At 48.6% G+C, this 22095-nt stretch overlaps 11 protein-coding genes across 13 annotated transcripts; 4 read left to right on the top strand and 7 right to left on the bottom strand.

Annotated features, from left to right (window-relative positions):
• Positions 1-53: 53 nt before the first annotated feature.
• Positions 54-1086, bottom strand: FVEG_10709 (hypothetical protein; the record flags this gene model as incomplete). Its single annotated transcript, XM_018899872.1, has 2 exons — positions 54-757; positions 807-1086. 2 exons carry the CDS (start codon positions 1084-1086, stop codon positions 54-56), a joined length of 984 nt encoding a protein of 327 aa, XP_018758031.1.
• A 296-nt stretch (positions 1087-1382) lies between these two features.
• On the top strand, positions 1383-2838 carry FVEG_16872 (hypothetical protein). 3 transcript variants are annotated; one of them, XM_018906110.1, is made up of 3 exons: positions 1383-1889; positions 1969-2670; positions 2726-2838. In XM_018906110.1, the coding sequence occupies exons 1-2, from the start codon at positions 1525-1527 to the stop codon at positions 1982-1984; spliced, it is 381 nt and encodes a 126-aa protein (XP_018758034.1). In that variant the 5' UTR covers positions 1383-1524; the 3' UTR covers positions 1985-2670; positions 2726-2838. The 3 variants fall into 3 exon arrangements, with proteins under 3 accessions (XP_018758034.1, XP_018758032.1, XP_018758033.1); XM_018906108.1 differs by lacking the exon at positions 2726-2838 and having other exon boundaries at positions 2008-2140; XM_018906109.1 differs by lacking the exon at positions 2726-2838 and having other exon boundaries at positions 1383-2140.
• On the bottom strand, positions 2035-3227 carry FVEG_10710 (hypothetical protein; the record flags this gene model as incomplete). The annotated part of the gene is made up of 3 exons (XM_018899873.1): positions 2035-2661; positions 2715-3096; positions 3148-3227. 3 exons carry the CDS (start codon positions 3225-3227, stop codon positions 2035-2037), a joined length of 1089 nt encoding a protein of 362 aa, XP_018758035.1.
• Positions 3228-4006: 779 nt separating this feature from the next.
• Positions 4007-5809, top strand: FVEG_10711 (hypothetical protein; the record flags this gene model as incomplete). Its single annotated transcript, XM_018899874.1, has 2 exons — positions 4007-5390; positions 5439-5809. 2 exons carry the CDS (start codon positions 4007-4009, stop codon positions 5807-5809), a joined length of 1755 nt encoding a protein of 584 aa, XP_018758036.1.
• A 538-nt stretch (positions 5810-6347) lies between these two features.
• FVEG_10712 (hypothetical protein) lies at positions 6348-8191 on the bottom strand (the record flags this gene model as incomplete). Its single annotated transcript, XM_018899875.1, has 3 exons — positions 6348-6520; positions 6572-8063; positions 8111-8191. 3 exons carry the CDS (start codon positions 8189-8191, stop codon positions 6348-6350), a joined length of 1746 nt encoding a protein of 581 aa, XP_018758037.1.
• Positions 8192-8949: 758 nt separating this feature from the next.
• FVEG_10713 (hypothetical protein) lies at positions 8950-10308 on the bottom strand (the record flags this gene model as incomplete). The annotated part of the gene is made up of 3 exons (XM_018899876.1): positions 8950-9297; positions 9346-10108; positions 10172-10308. 3 exons carry the CDS (start codon positions 10306-10308, stop codon positions 8950-8952), a joined length of 1248 nt encoding a protein of 415 aa, XP_018758038.1.
• Positions 10309-12179: 1871 nt separating this feature from the next.
• Positions 12180-14130, top strand: FVEG_10714 (hypothetical protein; the record flags this gene model as incomplete). The annotated part of the gene is made up of 6 exons (XM_018899877.1): positions 12180-12281; positions 12406-12475; positions 12530-12742; positions 12803-12929; positions 13018-13265; positions 13319-14130. The coding sequence occupies 6 exons, from the start codon at positions 12180-12182 to the stop codon at positions 14017-14019; spliced, it is 1461 nt and encodes a 486-aa protein (XP_018758039.1). The 3' UTR covers positions 14020-14130.
• A 451-nt stretch (positions 14131-14581) lies between these two features.
• Positions 14582-15354, top strand: FVEG_10715 (hypothetical protein; the record flags this gene model as incomplete). The annotated part of the gene is made up of 4 exons (XM_018899878.1): positions 14582-14628; positions 14683-14819; positions 14874-15123; positions 15181-15354. 4 exons carry the CDS (start codon positions 14582-14584, stop codon positions 15251-15253), a joined length of 507 nt encoding a protein of 168 aa, XP_018758040.1. The 3' UTR covers positions 15254-15354.
• Positions 15355-15753: 399 nt separating this feature from the next.
• FVEG_10716 (hypothetical protein) lies at positions 15754-16928 on the bottom strand (the record flags this gene model as incomplete). Its single annotated transcript, XM_018899879.1, has 5 exons — positions 15754-16163; positions 16213-16529; positions 16628-16697; positions 16750-16827; positions 16880-16928. 5 exons carry the CDS (start codon positions 16926-16928, stop codon positions 15754-15756), a joined length of 924 nt encoding a protein of 307 aa, XP_018758041.1.
• Positions 16929-17647: 719 nt separating this feature from the next.
• Positions 17648-19507, bottom strand: FVEG_10717 (hypothetical protein; the record flags this gene model as incomplete). Its single annotated transcript, XM_018899880.1, has 4 exons — positions 17648-18670; positions 18718-19251; positions 19297-19418; positions 19474-19507. 4 exons carry the CDS (start codon positions 19505-19507, stop codon positions 17648-17650), a joined length of 1713 nt encoding a protein of 570 aa, XP_018758042.1.
• A 547-nt stretch (positions 19508-20054) lies between these two features.
• Positions 20055-22050, bottom strand: FVEG_10718 (hypothetical protein; the record flags this gene model as incomplete). Its single annotated transcript, XM_018899881.1, has 6 exons — positions 20055-21153; positions 21201-21374; positions 21428-21754; positions 21804-21823; positions 21875-21974; positions 22028-22050. 6 exons carry the CDS (start codon positions 22048-22050, stop codon positions 20055-20057), a joined length of 1743 nt encoding a protein of 580 aa, XP_018758043.1.
• Between the last annotated feature and the right edge of the window lie 45 nt (positions 22051-22095).

Raw genomic sequence — 22095 nt, 5'->3', positions numbered from 1 at the left:
GCCTAGCTATTCTAACATATTCCTTCCTAGGCGCCAAGATATGTTAGAGGCTCTCATTGACGAACTTCTGTCCAGGGCGGAATAAAATAATAGCATACGCCGTGAATAATACAGGCAGTCCCATCAGCAACCCAGTGTATCCAGTGCCAACCTGGGAAGCGGCTTCCAACAAATGCACCCATACATCTCGCGGGATTTAGCCCTGCACCGCCATATCCATATCGCGCGAAAGCACTAGCAAAGCTCATGGTCCCGACACTCAATCCTACCATGAAAGGTCCCAGTGCCGGGCCAATGATCTTGGCTTGTCGAGGGTCCAGACCAACACCAAAAGCGAGGAATAGGAGAAGGGTAGCCGATACTAGCTCGACGACAAATATCTCCCTTGGCGGGACGATATCCGTGAACAACCAGCATCCGCCGACTTTGAAGTCTCGACCTCCCCAGCTTGCCCTGACTAATAAGCCTGCCAGGGCCCCGCCGCCGATCTGAGCTGCGACGTAGAGTATCAAACGTGGCAGTGAACATAGACGAGCGCAGAAAGTCGCAAAGGTAATCAGAGGGTTGAAATGAGCACCGGAAATCGCTCCAAAAGAGGTGACGAAGAGCGTTATGAAGATAAGGTTGGTTATGCCGCCAATGAGAGGTCCCAGGAAAGCAGCATTGTCAAAGCTACCGAATCGCTGTGTTGGGGCAGCTGGAGCGGTATCTGGAGAGATGTTTACCCATATCGTTATGTACACAAACAGTAGAGTACCTGATGTTGGTCAGTCAAGAAATTGAGGCTGATTGAGGAAGTTTGGTACCAATTCCTTCAATAAGCGCTGCTTTCCATAAATCCAGATTCTTGATCGGACGCATGTCCATCAACTCTCGGAACGACATGTGCGGCGTTGCATCTGGTGCATGGTGCAGTAAATGGTCGTCTTTGGATGTTCCTCCTTCGACAACGTACGCTTGATTGGCACCGAGTCTTCCAGCGAAGGGTTGACTGTTGCTTCGATAACGAGGACCTGAAGGCTCCAGGCTGGGCCTGGCTTCGACATCGCTGCTGTCGCGTGCATTCCGGCGGTTCGTCACTGCCATCTTTGCAATGATCCGTGATTCAACACTGGGTTTGCAGTGAATGAGTTCTGAGATATTTCAAGGTAGACATTGCCGTCAGGTGATATGTGTGTGGCACCAGCGGCCGCTCCCTGTTGGATGTAGCGAGGTTTCGCCGATATTGCATTGTAATGAGTTTTGAGATCATACGAGAGTCGCTAGTAGCGTCTTACACATACTGACAATTGCTGACCAACGCTTACAGAATGGGGCCATCAGCCGCGGCAAACTGGCGTTGGCCAGATTCACATTTCATTGGGCGATAGCAAGGTTTGCCATACCTAGCGCCGTTCCTTTTTGGACAGCCAGAGTTGAAATCCGATTTCTTCAAATCCGTTTCATGAGAAACGTGTCACGGGTATCAAGCGGCACGTCGGTGGAGGCTTCTCACAGACCCAGTGGCTCAAGCAAGAAGACCAGATGGGCGAAACGATCAGTGCACTCCTGACCCAGCTTCGCAAAAAGCCCGCAAACATCGTCATCCCGTTGCGCGATTGGCTGAGCTTCTGGTCGTTCGATACCTTGACCTCTCTAGCCTTTAGCAAAACCCGAGGCTACTTGCAAGCTGGCGCGGATATAGACAGTATCTTTCCCAGCGCGGCTGGAAGTTTCAGGCATTGGAGAATCTGGGCGCTGGCGCCGCAATTGGAATCCCTGCTATTGAAGAATTGGTTTATGCAGAGGGCACAAACGACTTCGACTCCCATCGCACAATTGGCTATGGAAAGGATTCGAGATCGAAATGCGGAGGAAAAGAACGCGACAGCGAGAGATCTTCTGAGAAGGTATTTGGCTGCAAGTCAGGCGGTTCCCGACCTGATTAGGCCGAAAGATGTGATTGCTCTGACTATCGTCTTACAACAGAAACTGCCATAGCTAACCGAAATTCCATATTCCAACTAGATTATTCCTCATCCAGGCAGATCAGAATCACAACTTTGGGAGTTTCGACCCATGCAATAACCACTTGATTCCCTCCACTGTATCATTTGTTCTCTTTTCAACCTGTTTGTTCAACTGAGGGAAGAATTCCCAGAAATGATGGGGTAGACCAGGATACAAATCCAGTCGTGTGGAGATGCTGTGTTCCTGGAGAATCCGCTCGTAAATGATACTCTCGTCCCTCAGACCATCAAGCCCGCAGACTTGAAAGTACGTGGGAGGAATTCCCGAGTGTCCTGATGGATGCACAGCAGGCACTGCGATCGGCGAGCTCGGATCTGGCTTGTATGCAGCTGCAAATATCTTAATTTCTCTGTAACACCATGTCTCGGGTTTCTTACCAACGAATGCGCGAGCAAGTTCTTCTGGAGGTATAGTCACGTCTTTGTTCTGCTCGTGACTGACGTAATCGTCCTTGTACTTCTCAGGAACGCATGGTGGAGGAAGAAGAGGTCCGACACCGAGAAACTGCCCAGTGACCTTTGCAGGAGATCCAAGGTCGCGGTTCAGATACACCACGCCGTTGGCAATGTTTGCTCCGGCGGAAGTGCCTCCGATGACAAGGCCTGCTGAAGGGGACGCTGAAGGGTGAAGTTGCGTTGGATTTTGAGCGATCTGTCCAAGGTCAGTGCTTTTACCAACAACAGCTGGTGGATACAATTACTTACCCAATGTAAAGCATCCACTCCATCATGAATAGCCTGAGGGAACGGATGTTCCGGAGCAAGACGGTAGTCGAGGCAGACTATGATGATACCAGCCTTGACCGCCAAGATTCTGTTGGACTGCATATCATCATGGCGCGTGCCCAGGCAGAAGCCGCCACCATGGAAGAATAAAAAGATAGGAAGTTCGTCTCCAGGGACGACATCTGATGGGGCATAAACATAGGCAAGAATACTGCTGCCGTCACGAACGGGTATCTCGATATCTCGCTCGGTCAGGTTCAGAGGAGGGTCTCCTAGCGCATCTCGCGCCTCATTTTTGTGCTTGTTCGATGTGGCTCGAAGGGTTTGTATGTCGACATTGGCCGGAAGCGGCGGAGGGCTGCTGGACTTTAAGATCTGTCAGTGTGCATTGTTAGTGCTGTTCTCCTCCGACTTTTGGCGGGGGAGGGGACATGCCTCGAGAAACTCGGGGTCTGGCTGAGCGCTGGCAAGGATTTCCAGACTAGGAGCCATTTTGGACAGTTTAGGGGACGTGTTAGACTCGAATCAGCCAGGCTGGGCAATAGTCATAAATACATACAGCTGTGAGCAACCTGGCAAATGAGCCTCCACGTAATTCACCACGGACATGAAAAGACCGCGATTGACCGGGCCCACCACTGGAACTAACGAACATGGCGCAACAAGGGCCCTCGGCTAAGGCCAATCAACGGATGAATCGGTAGATTGAGCTTCGGGTGCCCACATACATTCCCCCGCAAACGACAAATCTGGGGAGCAGTTGATGCAACCTGCTCCAAACTCAACTTTGTTGTACGTTGGATCGCGACACTCCATCCATTGATCACATATTCCACACGCTCTCAGTATGACACAAGACGAGGCACAACGTACGACTCCACCTGAGACGTGGAAGGGCCACCGCGCCTGTTTCGAGTGCAGACGGTATGTGAGCCTTTCCGTACAGCTTCTCGATTGACGCAAGCTAATCCTCCCAAACAGAAAGAAGACGCGATGTAGGTTATGACTTACAGACTCCGAGTGCGAACTGACGAGGTCCAGGTGACATGAGAAAACCCAACTGCGGTTTGTGTACAAGAACCGGCCAATCCTGCACATTTCCAACAAAGCGAAAGACCCCGCAACGACGTCGTCAGGAAAGCCAGATTGACTCACAGAAGCTTGGTAAGCCCAGAGCAGCGCGGCGAAGCAACGGCTGACTACTGACGCGTGAAGCAGAACGTCTCGTCAGTCTGCTTGAGTCAAGATTGGGCGACGGCCAAGACATCGACATGCTTTTATCGCGAACGGAACAGCTGCCGAAAGTCAACGATATACATACACCAAACTCGCTCGACAGAGAACAAGATCAGCCTATGAGAGACGACAGTAATGATGAATTACAATCAGAAATCGTCGTCTTGGGCACAAGCGTTGTCTGTGACGATTCAACATCGCCAGCATCTACTTTCCGCTCAACAGAAGCAGAGCCACCCACCTGGTTAGGAGTACCGGTGCCTGTATTGACGGACCTTGTTCACATATTTTTCTCCAAGACCCAGGGATGGCTTCCGCTCCTTCACAGACCACGATTCTTCGCACGATTCATGAACAACGGCGCATTCGATGACAGAAACTACTCCAACACCGAAGCATTGCTGCTCTGCGGCATGTTTGCCTTGGCAGCTCGTCACTCTACGAATTCTTGGTTTCATGGCAGTCCAGCACCAGACCGCGGACAGACCTTTATGGAGAAGGCCAACACATATTACGAGAAGTGTCAACCGGACCAAACACCAAGCCTCGAATACCTGCAGGGCTGCATATTGCTAGCTGCTTACGAATATGCTTCAGGCCCATCCCACCGTGCCTGGATCCTTGCGGGCGTTTGTATCCGCCTAGCCTATGACCTAAACCTGTGTAGCATGGACGAGCAGGATGAATCAAGCGACTGGTCAATTCTGGAAGAGCAGCGTCGTGCGTTTTGGATCACCTGGGAACTCGACACTTTTGGCTCCCTCATGTCAAGACGGCCAAGTTCCATCACCCGGTCACTGGTGATGGTCAAGCTTCCGGTTAGTGATGAAGCATGGTTTGCTGACCGACCTGTTGAGTCACCTGTTGTCGATCCAAGACCCAGCGAGGTCTGGAAGCTCCTTATCGACTCTCCGAACCAGGACCCGAGAGCATGGTTTCTCATAGCCAATATTCTCTTGAGTGTCGCAAGTGAATTTGCAGCGGGTCGATTCACTTGTCAGCGGGATAAGGAAGAGCTCATTGATGCTATTACGTGCTTTTCACTTGCCATGTCGCAGAGGTTCAACCTGGAGACACTGGAGTTAGAGACGTCTTCGGGCGATGCGGCGAGACATAACTGGATCATTGGCATGCATCTCATGTTGACTTGCACTCGCACGACCATACAGGCCACCTTCAAGCCCGAAAATCCCGAGACATTACGTTCGCCTCGCCATTTATCTCGGATATTCTATCATTGGTATCCGGACTACATCCCTCTATGTCAACCTTTCCTGGCATGCTGTCTGCTATCAGACCGAGCATACCCGTCAAAGGATATGACTGATGCTTCATATACCGGATACCATAATAGTGAGCTGGTCAGTCTGGTCCTATCGCAGTATGCCACTGTATGGAACCTTGCCTCAATCATAATAAGTACGTTTTGCTTACTTTCTAACATGATCTCCAACTAACTAGAAATAGATCTGAAGGCTTCGTTGATGCGCCGTGACAAGGATAACTCATTTGAAAAACGATTTGCATTATTCTTTCCCTCACGGGTTCCCAATAATCGGAAAGATGATCAGGCTGCCATAAGCGGAGGGCTCGATGTCGAGGAACTGAGAAGTGAGAACATATCAGCAGAGAGCGTTTCTGATGACAGTGACCTGCAGCAACTTCTTCAGCCGACGGAATTGGGAGATGCAGAGACTTTGATGACAGAACTTGCCAATATGGCTGGAAGGGGATTACCAAGATATGTGCCAGGAGATACTCAACCCGATTGGAACAGCAGCATTTCTCTCAATTTTCTTGACGAAGATCATCAGCATCTCAATTACCTACAGTTGTGATAGAAGTGGGAGGTCCTTGGTGCAGATGAGCTATGAGGCACATATAGATGAGTTATTGAAGCAATGGTAACGTATATTGAATCATGTACAAATGTCGATACCTGTACTTGCTATGAAGGTTGTTTCCAGCGCTTGATACGCGCTGTTGGTCGTGACAGAGCTTACCCTTGATCCGGCATAGCGGCAGTCAAAATGTCCATAGCTGTGAGCGCGCATTGTGCGTTGCTAGAGACGGTTGGGACATTTGAACCTGCTCTTATTTCTTCGGCTAATGACACCTAGGTACCTTGGCAACCCTAATCACTAGTCTGATAGAAGCTATTCTCAAGGTACAAGAAAACACTAAACCTTGATATAAGGCATTAAAGTAAACTCAGCAAAAAGTACTCTAACCTCAGGCTAAATTTACCTAAATATCTTCATCTTAGTGTCAAGGTCCTGAGTTTTCTTTCCTCCCCTAGTACGCGAATTGCTCTACAGCTACTAAACTCCACAACGTGCCCAGGGCAGCCTAGAGGTTCTGAATACATTAGAACAATCAAGGGCTAGTGTTCTCCCGGTGGCTCACTTCTGCCCTACTCTCGAACTGCTTCTCCTGCGTTTGTGGCTGCGCGGTCTCGTCAACTTCCAGGTGGGTCTTGGAATCAAGCTCAACTGGTGCATCAATGGTTGCATCAAACTCGGACGCTTGTTCCTTGATGAAGAAGCAGGCTTTTTGGTCAGTCGAGTTTAAATGGGCATGGATGGGTAGGTCAAACTTACCTATAAGCATGAGAGAGCAAAATGCAGCCGAGACGATCCATGCGTTTCGAAAAGCGATCAAGTACGCCTTTTTCATACCCAGAACGGCGGCATTTGCGATTTCAGGTGTGAGGCCAGGGACAGCAGCCACTGCCTGTTTGTTCTGTGAAGCTAGCCCTTGAATAAGTGCAGGCAAAGACGAGGTAGGTAGCCCAAGTGGTAGAGCTGCCTCTGCAATCTTCTTGGCTAGTTCCTTGTCCAAGGCATTGTGCAGGACCGCATTGTTGATTGCTAGACCAATTGAGCCCCCCAGACTGCGAATACTGGTCATGAGAGCAGATGTGAGAGCGATAAGTTCCGGTGTAGTTGCAAATTGTGCAGAAACCATGGTCAATGGAACGATGGAAGGAAGTGCAAGGCCAGGTAGGATAGGATATATCCAGAAAGCATATCGAGGAGTGTCAATCTTTGAAGTTGCCAGTAGAATGAAGAAGGCAAGAAGGAAGACGGACCCAAAGACGAGTGGTGGCCGAAGTGTCTTGTATTTAGCGGACCATAAGCCAAAGACGGGAGAGAAAGCAGCGGCTGTGATAAACATGATAGCAAAGTTGACACTGCCCGAAAGGAAGCTCGCGTCGTATACGAGAGATATTTCGAAGACGAAATAGGAGTTGGCGGCGAAGAAAGCGATACCTTCGATGAAAATGACAAATAGGGAGATGGCGAAGTTTCTGTGCCTCCATAGCTCACGGTGAAGCATGCCGTCCTTCTTGAACCTCCACTCATACACGATGAAGATTATCAGGACGACGATACTGATGATAAAGGGTGCAAGAATGTTGACGCTATCCCAGGAGTAAGGGTTCTGAGACCATGATAGGGCTATACAGAAAAGGACGAGGGCTGGGGCAAATAGTATATATCCAACCCAGTCAAGGCTCTTGATCTTTTGCGATACATTGAGGGACACTTGAAGGTCTCGAGGCGGGGGGTTATATCCAATGAGGCAGCCAAGAGATGCAAGAGCGTAACAACCGGCCGTCACGTACCAAAAGATACGGTAGTTGGAGTTGTCGCCGTGACGGAGTAGGCCGCCTCCCATGAGCAGAGCAATGATGGCACCAAGCGCGATCGATACACTTCCAACTGCCTGTCCGATAGGTCTGTAATGCCGAGGAAGGATTTCAGACATGACAGCAACAGTGAGAGACTGGCTTCCGAAGGTCGAGCCCAAGATTGCGAACCCGGCGATGAGAGTTCCCGAATTTTGAGCTCGGGAGACGATGATGCTACCCGCGACGCCAGCGAGTGGCATAATCACGAGGAGGGTTTTGCGGCCCCAGTAATCAGCGACTTGGCCGACAGGCGGGTTGAGAACAACGGTGAGGATCGTGATGCAGGATGAGTACCAGACTGTCTGGCTACTGCCGCCGACGGCTGCGGCCATGGTATTTGACAGAAGGCCTGTGCCGACGAGGGAGAGGATTTGCGTGAGGTAGATCATGTTGACTGCCTATTCAATGGTTAGCTTGGAGGTTTCAGAGGTGCAGATTAACTTACGAAAAGGCAGATTAATGTCTTGGAATGAATTCGAGCAGCATCTCGCTCAGAGGGAGCGGTGATAGAGGATTGGGAAGCCATGTTGGCTATGCGACTCAGATGCTGAAGCTTGAGATGCAAGGATATGTCAGGAGCAAAGTAACGTGGGACTGGGCTTATATCCAGATTAAAAGGGGGCATCCGTGTTTGAATGCCGGTGGCTGTAGTTCGTGTGCTGGTTGTCACGGTATTGGAAAATGTGCCGGAGCAAACCTGGCCTGCTCCCCATGTTTACCCCAGCCGGGGACCCCAAATTGAGATCTGGGGTAGCGTTGAAGATGCCATCGGGATGGTGGAGACGGCGTTCGCGGTGGCCGTGGGCCCGTAGGTCAGCGCGCGGTAGGAAGACGCCCCGGCCATTTAGCACCCCGCCTCCAGTAACAGCTGTGCCCTGCATGTGATCAGGCGAAAGAGAAATGCATTGGCTTCTTCAGAGTCGTCGACTAAGATCAAGATTAATAGACAGCACACATGCTCACAAGATCTCCTCCAGTGGACGACAGAAACGCAGATGATGGAATACTAGACTGAGGCGTTTGTGCATACAATTATTTGAGCAGGAAGCCTGCAAGTCTAACGAGTAGTGTATATGCCGAGGGGTTAGCCTCTTGGCGGGTACTTATTGGTTACCTCACGGAGCGCGTAGCACGTTGGCGGAACGATTCGGGTCATGTCATATATGTAAAGGCACTGGAGAAAGAATTATGGTAATCGGGATATCGAGAGAGAATCCGAGTTGCGGTGAATGAACCAAATTCCCCTACCATCCTAGTGGATTTATATAGCAATTCTTCTCGACCTCATAGCTGCGGTCTTGGACCCAAATCCTTCATATCCAAGGTAGTCGATAGCCCCATCTCCTTCGCCATATGAGCAAACATTTGGCCCTTCTCATTCGGGTCGTTTAGCATTTTGAAAAACGCCTCCCTCGCAGCGACGTCTTCGGGAGCAGTCGACTTGACTCTCAACAGGTTCCCAGTCGATAGTGGGTCAGTGATATTCTTGAAGACGTCGCGTCTGGCCGTTGCATATTCATCGAGTTCTGTTTCTGGCGCATTGTCGTTGATGATCTGGGTCAAAGTTTTGCCCAGATGGGCTGCATCAAGCAAACCTGTAGTCAGTCCGAGTCCACCGACGGGATTGTTAAGCTATAGAATACTTAGCGGTGAAGGATGCAATGTTGAGGGAGAACTTACGTGGGCAGCATCGCCGGCGAGTATGATATTGCCAACGCGATATTTCGATACACATCGCTGATGAATCGTGTATGGAGCTGTTTGGAGGTAGATGATCTCATCAGTGTTACCTGGCAAGAGCCTCTCAAGTCTGTCTTTGATGACGGGAAAGACAGTCTTATCAGTCATAGGCTCTCCATCAGCGCCTTGGGCAAATGGAACGCTGGTTGCAACCCTCCACAGATTCTTCGGTCCACGCTTTACAACGATCGCCCAGTCCTCAGGATGGACAATAAAGTTACCATGCTTCCAGCCATGCTTCTCAAGGTCATAGAGGAAGTTGACTGCAATGAGCCGTATGTCTGGCCAGGTGTAACCTTCGAGAGATTGGCCTATAGACTTTCGAACCGCACTCTTACCGCCATCGGCTCCTACGACGTACCGACAGTCAAACTTGAGCTCTTGGTCGTCGAGTAAACGCCGTGCGTACACCGAAACTGAATCTCCATGGTCTTCAACACGAGTAAATGCGTGGTTGAAGATGACCTCGGCATTTCCCGTGTTGATTAGATGCTTGAGGAAGATCTGCGCCAAAATATCCTGCCCTATCATGACTGCGCAAAGATTGGGGTTTTCGGATGGTGGCGGCGTGAAGTCTGCAAGGACTTTTGTTGTATCATATCCGTCCCGCCAACAGTATCCATGGTCGCTTCTACAACCGGATTCGAACACTTCTTGCATGACTCCGGCCTTGGCGAATTCGAGATTGACGCAAGGGAGCTGTCTGCGATCGGTATGGTATGTCAGCGAATGAATGAATGGATGGCGTTTGAATTAGAAAACATACACGCAGGCTCGCGGACTGCGGGAGATTCCTTCGCTTGCCTCAATCACAGTCACCTTGATGCCTTTTTGAGCAAGGATCAAGGCTGTGAAGAGGCCAACGGGGCCTGCGCCGACGACGACAACGGTTTGGTCGGGCATTTCTGAATGAACCGAATAACTTGTGCAGGAGAATGGTTTAGAATGGCAGAATCCAACAAGATATTATAGGAGTATCTTACAAGAGATCTTTCTAAGCAAATAAAAGCCTTTTCTGTAAAGAAACACGAAGCTCGTAAAACCTCATCCATGTGACGCCGGATCGACATGTCGGGGCTTTGGTGCCTGTGGCCGGCCCCTTCTGAGTCGGCGTCCGTTTTGGCCGGGATGCCGTCCCCACTTATCCGATGGCTTCGTCAATCGTCGCCGAGGCCAGTGTCTTCTCTCCCCGCAGGCGTTAACGGAGGAAGGATTCAGTCACATGCAGCAGTCAGTCACTACCATAGTGCCCATAGGTAGATGGAGTTTCTGCTGTATCCTCCTACCTTCAAAGACTTGGGGAATAGACGCGGCAAACCGAAGGGGCGCGCTTTCGGCCACTCTGAGATCATTCACGTCGGACTTGTTCGACTGGCTACAACAAAGCACCACAAGTTGCCCGCAAACATAACAAACGGCAATACTTTTAGTTGGGCAGAATTATGAGGGAAAATGCAGGTACAAAGTTTAGTAAACGTTGATCCAGCGATGAAATGTGTTTTCGTTTCCCGCCGACGCGTAGCGTGCCATGGGCCAGAGCTCCACAATCTCAAGGAGGACAGCACGCAAACATCGATCTCTTCATAAAAAATGACAGCCCATAGTGAGATAGATTGCTTCGATTTCATTTTACTTCTGGCTACCATATCGAGATATACCATGATCACTATTGACGTTTTAGGCATGAGGTTTTGATCAAACAGACGGGAAATGTTAATGCATACTTGATGCATGTCCTTCACAACTTTGCCTTTTTGCACGAAAACTCGCTCATACACACAATCAGCTCTTCTTCTCATCAGAAAAGCACAGAAATCTCTTGGGTAAGATAAGAAACTCTACAAACATACGAATATTATTCAAATGATCTGATAAATGTAAACATTGGCAATTCCCAACCTGGGCAGTTGCTGGACTCCCGGGTAGCCAGACTCGATTGAACGGTTATAGTGGGTGGGCTCAGAACATTCTCTGATTGGCTCTCCTTAATCTTGAGAGAGATAAGCATAATCTCTTATCGCAACCTTAAATTTGGCTTGTCCTTGCAGACTGAACAACACGCGCCGCCTCGCTCCCCGCCAATGAGTCTCATGCCTCTCTCCGCGTTTCTCAACTAGCGAACCTGGCTAAAGATAAGGTCGTAACTAGCTACCGACTGACATACCATCCCCTGCAAGGTGTCAGACAATATTCATTTACCATTGGCTCTTGCGAGACATGTAGTCATGCACACACGCTTCAGCCGTCGATAGAGGCGCTGTACTAAGATTACCTAAAATGCCATAAGATTGGGCTAAAGTTCAGCTAAAGTCCTACGCGGTTTACATCTGTCTTGATGCCTCGTTGGGATCAGAGAATCACACTGAGTATTTAGAAGGAGCTTTGCTACCTGACATCCTCTTTTAATCTGTTCTATTCTGCTTCGAAATGCGTCGAAGCCAGAGGAACAAGCATTCCGCTCGTCCGTTATCTCTGTCGAACTCAGATCTGTCCAACCACAAGCCATGCAGCCAAAGATAAGGAATCTACGCCACGTCGCGCTGAAGCAACGTTATCTCGTACCTTAATTCTTATCTCGCGTTGTTTCGCCAGAAACGGAAAAGTGATCCCGATTTAGCCATGATACCTATTTCTTGGCAAAACACTAGGATATGTCTGAGATACGAGGATTCAGGGCCTCACATAGGGGGAAGTCATTAAAGACAGTGGGTTCTGCTGTCGAGATGGAGCGCAGTAGCGTGGACAGCCAGTTTCTCTGCCAAATTTGATACAGCATGGCTTCGACAATTACTCCGGTCACTGAGTGGCCCGATTACAGTGATGATCCCACGGGCGGTAATCCTATTACCCATGATTTGAATGCTACTTATGACAAGGTAAGTCATTGACGATGTGCTGGAGGACCACATTGTGCATTTGCCCCACCGGTTCCCATCTCAGCGCTATGCTGTCATAACAAGCCATTTAGAGACTGTAGATCTAACAAAATGGCGTTTACAGGGCGATATGGCATGGATGCTTGTTTGCACGATTCTATGCTGGCAGATCACTCCTGCAATCGGTTTTCTTTGTAAGGACTTGGGACGCATCGAAATACCCGGTTCCATCCACTGACACGACACAGATGCCGGCATGCATAGGAAGAAAGCAGCATTGACGATAATCCTGCAGTCTTTGTTCTGCGCCTGCGCTGTAGGCATCCAATTTTGGATTTATGGTTATAGCTTGTATCAATCTCGAACTACGAACCCAATGTTGGGTGATCTGTCGCTCGCAGTATTCCACAACGTCCTTGCCCAGCCATCGATTGCAAACTCTGATATCCCCGAGATCCTATGTATGCAATGTCGAGTATAACTGTCGTTAGATGATGACGACTGACTATTACGCTCTCTAGATGCGATCTTCGGAGTCACCTTCGTCACCGCCACTGCCATGATTTTGGCCGGAGCGATGTTAGAAAGAGGCAGATTATGGCCTAGCATGGTGTTCCTCTTGTGCTGGACAACCTTTGTGTACTATCCGTAAGTTATGCGTCGCAGTTTCTCGTGCATCACAACCCAGCGCGGACCAAACCTTGTCTCATGAAGATACTAACAAACATCGCTGCAGACTAGCATATTGGGAGTGGAATCCATCTGGATGGCTGTACAACTTAGGTCTGTACGACTTCGCAGGATCGGGGCCAGTCCATATCGCCTCCGGGTTTGGTGCTCTAGCTTGGTCGTTTATGCTGGGACCTCGACTCCCTGACGCTAGCATCACCGATCGCAAGGCAGCCGTACACTACAAGCCGCATAATCCGCTGCTTATGGTTTTAGGAACTGTCCTTATCTGGTTTGGCTGGTTTGCATTCAATGGTAAGTCAATTGTCGGTGCGATGTACGGCTGAAAGCTAACCTCCTTGACTTAGGTGCCAGCACCGCAAACCTTAGTCTCCGATCGATCTACGTCGTTGCGAATACAAACTTCTCTGCTTGTGCTGGCGGAATCGCTTGGGTTCTTCTCGGATACCTTCATACTCGAAAGTTCTCCTTAGTCGGCTTCTGCAGCGGTATCATCGCAGGGCTAGTTGGCATCACGCCCGCTGCCGGTTTCACGCTGATCTATGTTTCTCCTGTAATCGGAGGTGTCACATCGCTGGTATGCTTCTACTGCGTCAAGTACAAGTACATTCTCTCGGTCGACGATGGTCTCGATATCTTCGCCATCCACGGAATCGGCGGCGTTATCGGAGACATCCTGACAGGCCTTTTTGCTACTGGATACGTTCCTGCGCTGGATGGTGTATCTGGAGATGCCTATGCAGGTGGATGGTGGGATGGCAACTATCGCCAGCTTGGCCTCCAGATTGCGGGTGCCGTGACTTGTGCTGCTTGGTCATTCGTTATCTCATGCATCTTGCTCTTCGTCATTGGCAAGATTCCGGGTCTGCATCTTCGAGCCAGCGAGGAACACGAGATCAGGGGTCTTGACTACAAGTATCTCAGTGATATGGACTGGGAGGACCACTACATGAACGGAGGTATCACACCGGTTATGGAGGGAACGCCTATGAGAGCTTCAACTCCTCAGCAAACTCCAGACAAGAGTGAAGAGAGGAAGGTCGACTAAGCCACCCAGAGTGGTAGTTGTAGTTAGCTTATTGTAGACCAATTATTTTATTTACCGGAAGTAATGATGTTTGGTGTGAGAGCTCAAGATTTGGAGTATAGACAAGATGCGATATATTAAAGGCACCTACCTTATATATTAGCAAGACTACCTGGCCTAAGAGCTTAGTTGGCTAAAATTAATATATAAGTATGTGTGTTTTAATAAATTATAAGCCTTTTATATATATTTAATGTATAATTACCAGGCCTTTAGCTATTATTACTAGATAGAAATGACTATTCGGAACACAACACCGGAGTCAGAGTATATGCGATTAAGTATTGCTACTTCGGTCCATATACGACATTCAAGCTTGGCAAGCCGCCAGGGACACTACTCAGCAGGTACAGTGATCAGGCCCAGCCTCTTCGAGCCTCATACTGATAGTCGAAGTGCCCAAGGAAGAGCCTGAAACTCCGGTCTGACAGCAGCAAGCTTGTTCTTCGGTAAGGTGCTCGGAAATAGTGGAGCAGTGCGAGGGCTCAACTTTCTTATTGCCTTGAGTGCTTTTGGAAATATCATGGCCGTCATTGTTGGATTATCCCGACGACTTCGAGAGTGCGGGAGGTTAGTCTACTCAGAAGTTATATGAAGTATAACACAGCTAACACACAGCCATAGGCAAGGCGTCCTTCCATGGACTCCCTTTTGGGTCTCTAACAAGCCATTTGGAACCCCACTTGGACCTTATTTCACTACTTGGGCTATTGCCGCCCTTATGATTCTTGTTATCCCATCTGTTGATGCTTTCAATTACGGTATGCCATCACGCCTCTCTTCAGATGCAGAAGTAGCTAAATCATACTAGTGAGCGACCTGGGTGTCTATCCGGGTGCGGCTTTCAATCTTGCCATGGCCGTGGGGCTCTACGCTGTGCGCTGGCGCCCGCAAGCGTGCAAACCTCCCTGCTCCCGAGTTCAAGGCTTGGCATGTTCTTGTTGTTTTCAATATTCCGGTCCAGTTGTTTGTGATTATCATTCCTTGGTATCCTCCCGAGGGTGGAATGTACGCTGTCGATGTCAGCTTCTGGTATGCCACATACGTCGTGACAGGCATCGGAATGTGAGTTCATAAACCCCTATGAGTACAGTGGTTGGCCACGACTAACAGATTCTATAGTCTCATCTCATGCGGGGTGTACTGCTATTTTTGGGCATTCCTCCTACCAAAATGGAAGGGCTACAGGCTGTGATCAGAAGCCGTCATTCTGAATAACGGTCTTTAAAGTCATGAGATCAGAAAGGTCCCGATTGGTGAGCTAGATGAGTGGGAAACGACGCATGATGTTACTGGTCGCCTTCGTCAAACCACAGTACTACAGTCTGAAGGTCCTCAAAAAGCGTCCTCTCGATCCAGTGATTCTGAAGCCAAGGTTTGATTGAATGGTGCTATGTATTACTTGTCTAGAGTCAGATTGTAACCAAAGAAGATATGTAGATACTACATACGAATTACTAGTCGAAATCAGACAATTAACACAACCCTCCAAGACATATCCGTGCCACAAAACAGACCTCGGGTATCAACAGACTAGTAATTTACATGAAATTATACGCAAGTATCCAGCTCGTGAAAGACAAAGAATTGGTACAGTTGGTGAATTAAACCGCGATGGAGATTAGTGTCGAAGAATTTGGGCCCTGGGGGTTCAAAGAACCAGGCCACTGATGGGATTAATTCCTAGCCTTCCACTCAAGCGTTGGGGTTAACATTAGCGCCAGAGGCAGTGGCAGTATCGTTTCGAGCACCATGTCCAGATGCTGCTTTATTGTTGGGCCCATCCGGGAAGATGCGCTCGTCAATGTCTCGAATACGAAGGCCAAGACGAGCAGGGTCGATGTTTCGGTGTCCCCAAAGAAGCAAAGCTCCAAAGACGGGCTTTGCGATGAGATCGAGAATGCCGTAGAAGACAGCCTCGGAGTCAGGAGCAATCAAGTTACCGCCTTCACAGACACCCCAGGCAATGGGATATAAAATCCAGACAACGGCTGTGAGGGAACCGCACATGACGAAAGTGCGACCGACATCGGGCCCAACGTGCTTGGCATGCAGACGAGCTTCCCACGCGAGAACATAAACGATGTATGCGAGGGCAGCGCAACCTGGAATCATGTTAGTGATGATGGTGACAACGCATGGAAGACTACTTACCGAAGGCGAAATAACCCCACTTGTAAGAACTCTTCACAAGAGCGCCAACTAGTCCAGTGACAATCATGACCCAGTCCACGAGAATCACCCAGAGCACAGTTGGCCATGGCATGCCAGCAGTGAGAAGCAGATCTGTGAGTAGCAGGGGGGTAGTCAAGAACCAGTCGATATATCTTGCGTAGAAGATCTCTCTGTAGATCCCAGCAACTCTATGGTCGGACCTCTGGAACTCAACCGCGATAGGAGTCCAGCCGAGGTTCGAAGCCATCGTGAAGTATGCGATAGATGCAATCATGGTAATACCCGCGGTGATGTAGCTACGCAGGTCAGTAAAGCCCATGACATCTCGACTCCAAGGACACTCATGGATTGGGAGGGTTTGAAGAATGTTCAATGGAACTCTGATAGAACTTACTGGAAGATACGGTCGGTGCGAGGCTTTCTCATTCCAAGCCCCAGGAACGCAAAGGTTGAAACGGTCATGACTGAGAACAGTTAGTCTTCTGATCAAACTGGACGTTGTTTTATTCTACACACCTGCACAGACAGCCCAGTACCAATCAGAGCCTCTGACGGTGATGTTAATGTCACTGCGTTGCCCATTTACAATGTCAGCTGTAGTGAATTGTTAGCAAGTTCGTTTTGACTGGAGGCTGATATGGCTCACGGTTGACATTGAGGGCATCGTTCCCTCTCGCATAAAGATGATCGGCCATGGTGAGAAATGGTAATTCAACGGTAAAAAAAAGTAACTTCGTATTCGTGGAACGAAAAATGGAATGTCTGCAAGCCAAGAGGATGACAGGTATGGATGTCAAACCCTTAAATGCAGCAAAGCTTTCATTCCCACGTTTTCCACCTCCCTCTCCATGACTTCATATCCGACCCTGCCGAGCCCAGACGGAAATAACTGCCGAGTAATCGTCATTGCTCAAAAAAAAAAGCGCATCGTTCATCAACATGCGCTGTCAGAATCTGCGATGGCTGATATGGAGTCTATGACGTGCTGACATGTTGAGTCCACACCACTAGGTTTCAAACGTGGTATCAAGCGACTAAAAACGTTGCCGGTAGCCGTAGCGTGAAATGGAAGATCCTGTGGTAGTTTAGGTGGGAATTGTAAGGCTGATCGATGTATTTGCCGAAAATGATGACGGTTTGAGGTCAAGATAGGAATGTTTAATGTAACGCGACGTGATCGACATTTTGGTGGGGTTGGAGACTGATCAGATCCAGCACAGTCTGAGACAGTGCATGAAGATTGTTGACAGCCCGGTTCTTTCCGATTAGATAGTTGCCATGTTCACTGCATACTATTGACTTGCGAGGCTCATGGATATAGAGAAGTAGATCACAGATATTAGGGGAGTTCATTCTATCTCTAACTAAGTAATCACACCAAAGAAATACTCCTAGCCAATCCAACTAATGCTCGCTAATTCGCCGCAATGATAAGATAGTAATAAGCCAGCAAAATCGCAACCAAAGCTCCCAAGAATCCTTGAAACAGAGTCAAAGACGAATCGTTCATCTTGTCCAGTCCACCCTTGGGAGACTTGGCAGTATCCTGCGCCCAAGGAATCTGATGACTCTTAAACCCTGAGTCTTTTAGAATCTGCTCTGCAACAATCTTACTACCGGCAATGCAAACAGGAACACCAGTACCAGGATGTGTGCTGGCACCAGCGAAGTACAAGTTCTTGTACTTGGAGTGCTGAGTACCAGGCCGGAAAGCAAGGACATTCATAATGGAGTGGCTCAGACCAAGGATAGCACCTTTATCGAGGTTGAACTTCTCTTGCCATGTGAATGGGGTGTTGATGATCTCGTTCTCAATAAGCGGAGCAAGATCAACGCCTATTCTCGCGCGCATTGTTGCGATAACTGTGTCACGAGCGAGAGAAATCATCTTATCCCAGTCCTGGCTTGTTTCGAGACCACCAGAGTTTCCAGACTTGGACAGGCCTCGATGTGTTCCTTCAGAGTCTGAGAGAAGATGACCAACAGGGACAAGAACAACGATAGAGTCCTTGCCCTCAGGAGCAGCCGAGGGGTCAATGCGCGAAGGGACATTGACATAGAAAGATGGTTCCGAAGGAATTAGGTGCTCCTTGAAGATGCTGTCAAAGGACTCCTGGTACTCATCCGCGAGGAAAATGTTGTGAGCGTTGAGTTCAGGTACGATCTTTGAAGCGGACCAGTAGAAGGAGATACTACTGCAGGATGTCTCTCGTTTTGATAGCGAGTCTGCATAGCTGGTCTTGGGGAGGAGGTTGTTGTAAGTGTAGACAAGGTCAGCGTTCGAGATGACAATGTCTGAAGGCAGATGTGTTCCGTCGCTCAGAACAACACCGTTTGCCTTGCCGGTTGCTTGGTCGATGGAAATGGACTTCACGCCTGTGGAGAGACGGTACTCGACACCCAGACGCTGACCAACGTTAACAAGAGCCTCAACGACCTGAAGCTGTTAGTAAGGAACATGTCATGTCGGGTTGCAAGACTGACCTTGTGGAATCCACCTCGAGGATATAGAATGCCCTCAGCAAGCTCAGTATACTGAAGCAAGCTATACGTGCCCGGCGCATCAAAGGGGCTCATACCCATATACATACTTCCAAACGTGAAAACCCTTCTCAGCCTCTCAGTCCAGAAATACTTGCTCGCTCTCGTCCAGATACTCTCAAGGGGATGAATATTGAACAGATTGAACAGAACCTCGGGTCTCGCCAGACTCAAAATGCTAGGAAAGTTTCTTCGCAGCACAGACTCAACACTAACTTCATAATGTCGATGTGACTCCTGAAGAAAACCAAGATATCTCTCAAAACCATCAATACCTTCAACAGCTTCGATAGCTTTCTTCATCTTGGTGAGATCAGTGGACATCTCGAAGGATGAACCGTCGCCGAACCAGATGTTGTAATTTGGTTCACATTTCAGAAGTTCGACTCCTTCAGCGGTAAGAGATGTTCCTAGATCTTGGAAGATCTCGTGGAAGAAGCGAGGGAGGAGAAGAAGAGATGGCCCTTGGTCGAAACGCTGACAAGGTTAGTGGGCGTGGATAAAGTGAGTCGGAAGACGTACGTGGCCATCATTGTGGATTAGGGAGCAACGTCCACCGGTAAAGTCATTCTTCTCGAGGATAGTAACTTTGAAGCCAGCTTTTGCGAGTCTCGCAGCAGTAGAAACACCACCGACACCAGCGCCTATTCATCATCAGTCAATACCTTCTAATAGCTCATGATATTGAGGGCAACATACCAATAACAATAACAGATTTCTTAACGTCGCTCATTTTTGCTGTAAAAAGTGAAGATGCTCAGTCAGTAACCGACTCACCCGAAGCCAACGGTTTTGATAGCCAAAGCAATAGAGTCAATGACGTCTTCCATTTTGTTTTGATCCACTTTTTCCTTCGCACTCGTCTAATGAGACCACTTGGCGTACATGTGAAAGGCCAGATTACCCTGTGCTTAGCGAGGCGCAGTTTGTTTTTTGAGGGATTTTAGTGATTCATTGAAGATTACAGGAGAATTGAAGTCGTTGATGCGTTGACGATCATTGACGGGTTTGGTTTGGAGGGTCTTTAAGTGGACTTGGCGGTGTGATGCGTGTTGAATGATTGGTTGGTGGGTTTATGGTGGTGGTGCTGTCAAAGTGTCAACGGTGAGGCTATGAATTTAGGTTGTCGCGAGATTTTACAACGCCAAATACATTCCAACGGTTAAGTGGACAATAACTGAGACATTAAATCTTCAAAAGGCAGATTTTCAAAGTGGAATGAAATGCATAATCTATGAATCTATGACCTCTACCATTACATCCTCCCACGCTTCACCCCGCTATTTGTTCAATGCAGACCATGCAACACGGATTCGTCTCATCTTAGGAACAGTAGCCCTACCTTTCTTCATCGTAGGACCCTTCTCTCTAAGAACGCGTCCAATCTCCATGTAGCTCTCGACAGCAACGCGAATTGGTCCTTTTCCTTCTGAAGGAAGCTTATCAATAGCACCCTTTGCCATATTGTACTTTTCAAAAGCACGGTCAAGTAATTTATGACGGAGAGCTTCGATGGCAGGACCGTGGGGTTGTTGAATTACATCTTCGGGAGTGAGTTGGGCTTCTTTTAGCCAGGAGAGGGGAAGATAGACGCGGTCGATTTCTGCGTCGGTTTTGATATCGCGGGCGATGTTGACGTATTGGAGTGCGATACCCATTTCTTGGCCGGAAGCGACAACTTCGCGTTGGATGTCTTCGGGGACAGATTCTGGGGTATGATAGAGAATAAGGTGGTTGCAGAGTTCTGCGACAGTGCCAGCTACGCGACTTCCATAGACATCAAGATCTTCAGTGGTCTCGATAGGGAATGTGCCGGACTTTCTGTCAAAGTGGAGATCTGTGTCAAAGCCCTTGAGGAGATCATCCAGAGGCTGTTTTGGCAGGTAATAAGTAGGGAGTTGGAGAAGAGCCATGTGGAACATCTCCGGGATGTTGGACGTGACATATTCTCGTAGTCTTTGTGAAGGTTCTTCTTGGTTCTCTTCATAAGCGAGATCAAGAAACTTTCTCAACTTCTCGATAGAGGCTCTAGAATCATCAACAGAGGGAGCTTCATCAACAAGATCATCAGCGGCTCGGCAGAACGCATACAAACGAATCAGATCAATGCGGAGTCTTCCCTCGAAAGTGCCGCTGGCGAGATAGAAGCTTCGGCTCTTCTTGCGAAGTAAAGCAACGGCGCTGACAAGACCTTGAATATGCTCCTCATCATACTTCTCTTTAGGTAGAATGAGAGTTCGGATGATTGTAAGCAAGCTGGGAATTCCCTTTGTCCGAGGGAAGTGCTCAGGAAAAGTGTCGAGGATAGCCAGATTGTTGTCACAGGCGATGAGGCCAAAGACAATCAAGGTGTTGGTGAGAAGGAAAAAGACAGCTTCCCTGCAAAATGTTAGAATAGTCACCTCTCACAGAAGAATGGTGCTTACTCAATGTCCAGTCCATCCCACAAGACAATGCCGTATTTGGTGCCAGAAGTAATGCTCCACGTTCCCCGTCGCAACGCAAAAGTGTCAACAACCCACAAATACAAGGTTGGCAAAGCAATAGGAAGTGCAGTATTCGTCCATGGCAAATTCACAATGAACTGATAAGAAATCGACCTGCCAATGGTTAGCATATGCAACATGAAACAGTCTCTCAAGTTGAGGTTTACCATAGAAACAAGAGGAATGGACAGGCCCAAATGAGGATAAGGCCCATATACATCCCCTCTCCGCCAGAAGAAACAGAAACGATGCCGAAAATGATAGCTGATGCGAAAAGGACCTGGCCAGCAATTTTGCCCCAGCCCGTCTTCTTAGACAGGTAAATAGGGTGAAAGGTCGGTTTGCTGAGAATCATGTAGAGTAGAGAGGTGTTGAAAGTCTGAATGACAAAGAAAAACAATTCTTCAGCTGGAATATCCCATGCTGTCAGACCGACCACGACACCGGGAGGATAAGTCCATATGCGATTTCGGATGAGATATGAATCCCAGGGGCTGTCCGCGTTAGTAAATCTCAAAAAAATCCCCTCCAAATCGAACATACATTGTCGAAACAACAGCAACCTGCAACAATTAGCTTCAAGCCCTTCAACCTCCCAGAAAAAGGAAACCCACCGTTATCAAAAACATAAGCTTAAAAACATCCAACCGCGACATCAACGGTCTATAAACCGCCGCCAAAACAACACCAAACGGTATCGTGTATTTCAGATGCCTACATCAAGGGATGAGTTAAACGCCTCCCTCAACGACGCCGAGAATACGTACACTTGGGCATATTCCCAGCCCATTTTGACAGAGGTTTATTTATTTCGTGTACGTGAACAACAACAAAA

Source organism: Fusarium verticillioides, chromosome 11, assembly GCF_000149555.1.
Source record: "Fusarium verticillioides 7600 chromosome 11, whole genome shotgun sequence".
NCBI lineage: Eukaryota > Fungi > Ascomycota > Sordariomycetes > Hypocreales > Nectriaceae > Fusarium > Fusarium verticillioides.
Note: the sequence above shows the minus strand (reverse complement) of the source record. Positions and strands in the feature narration are given on the sequence as shown.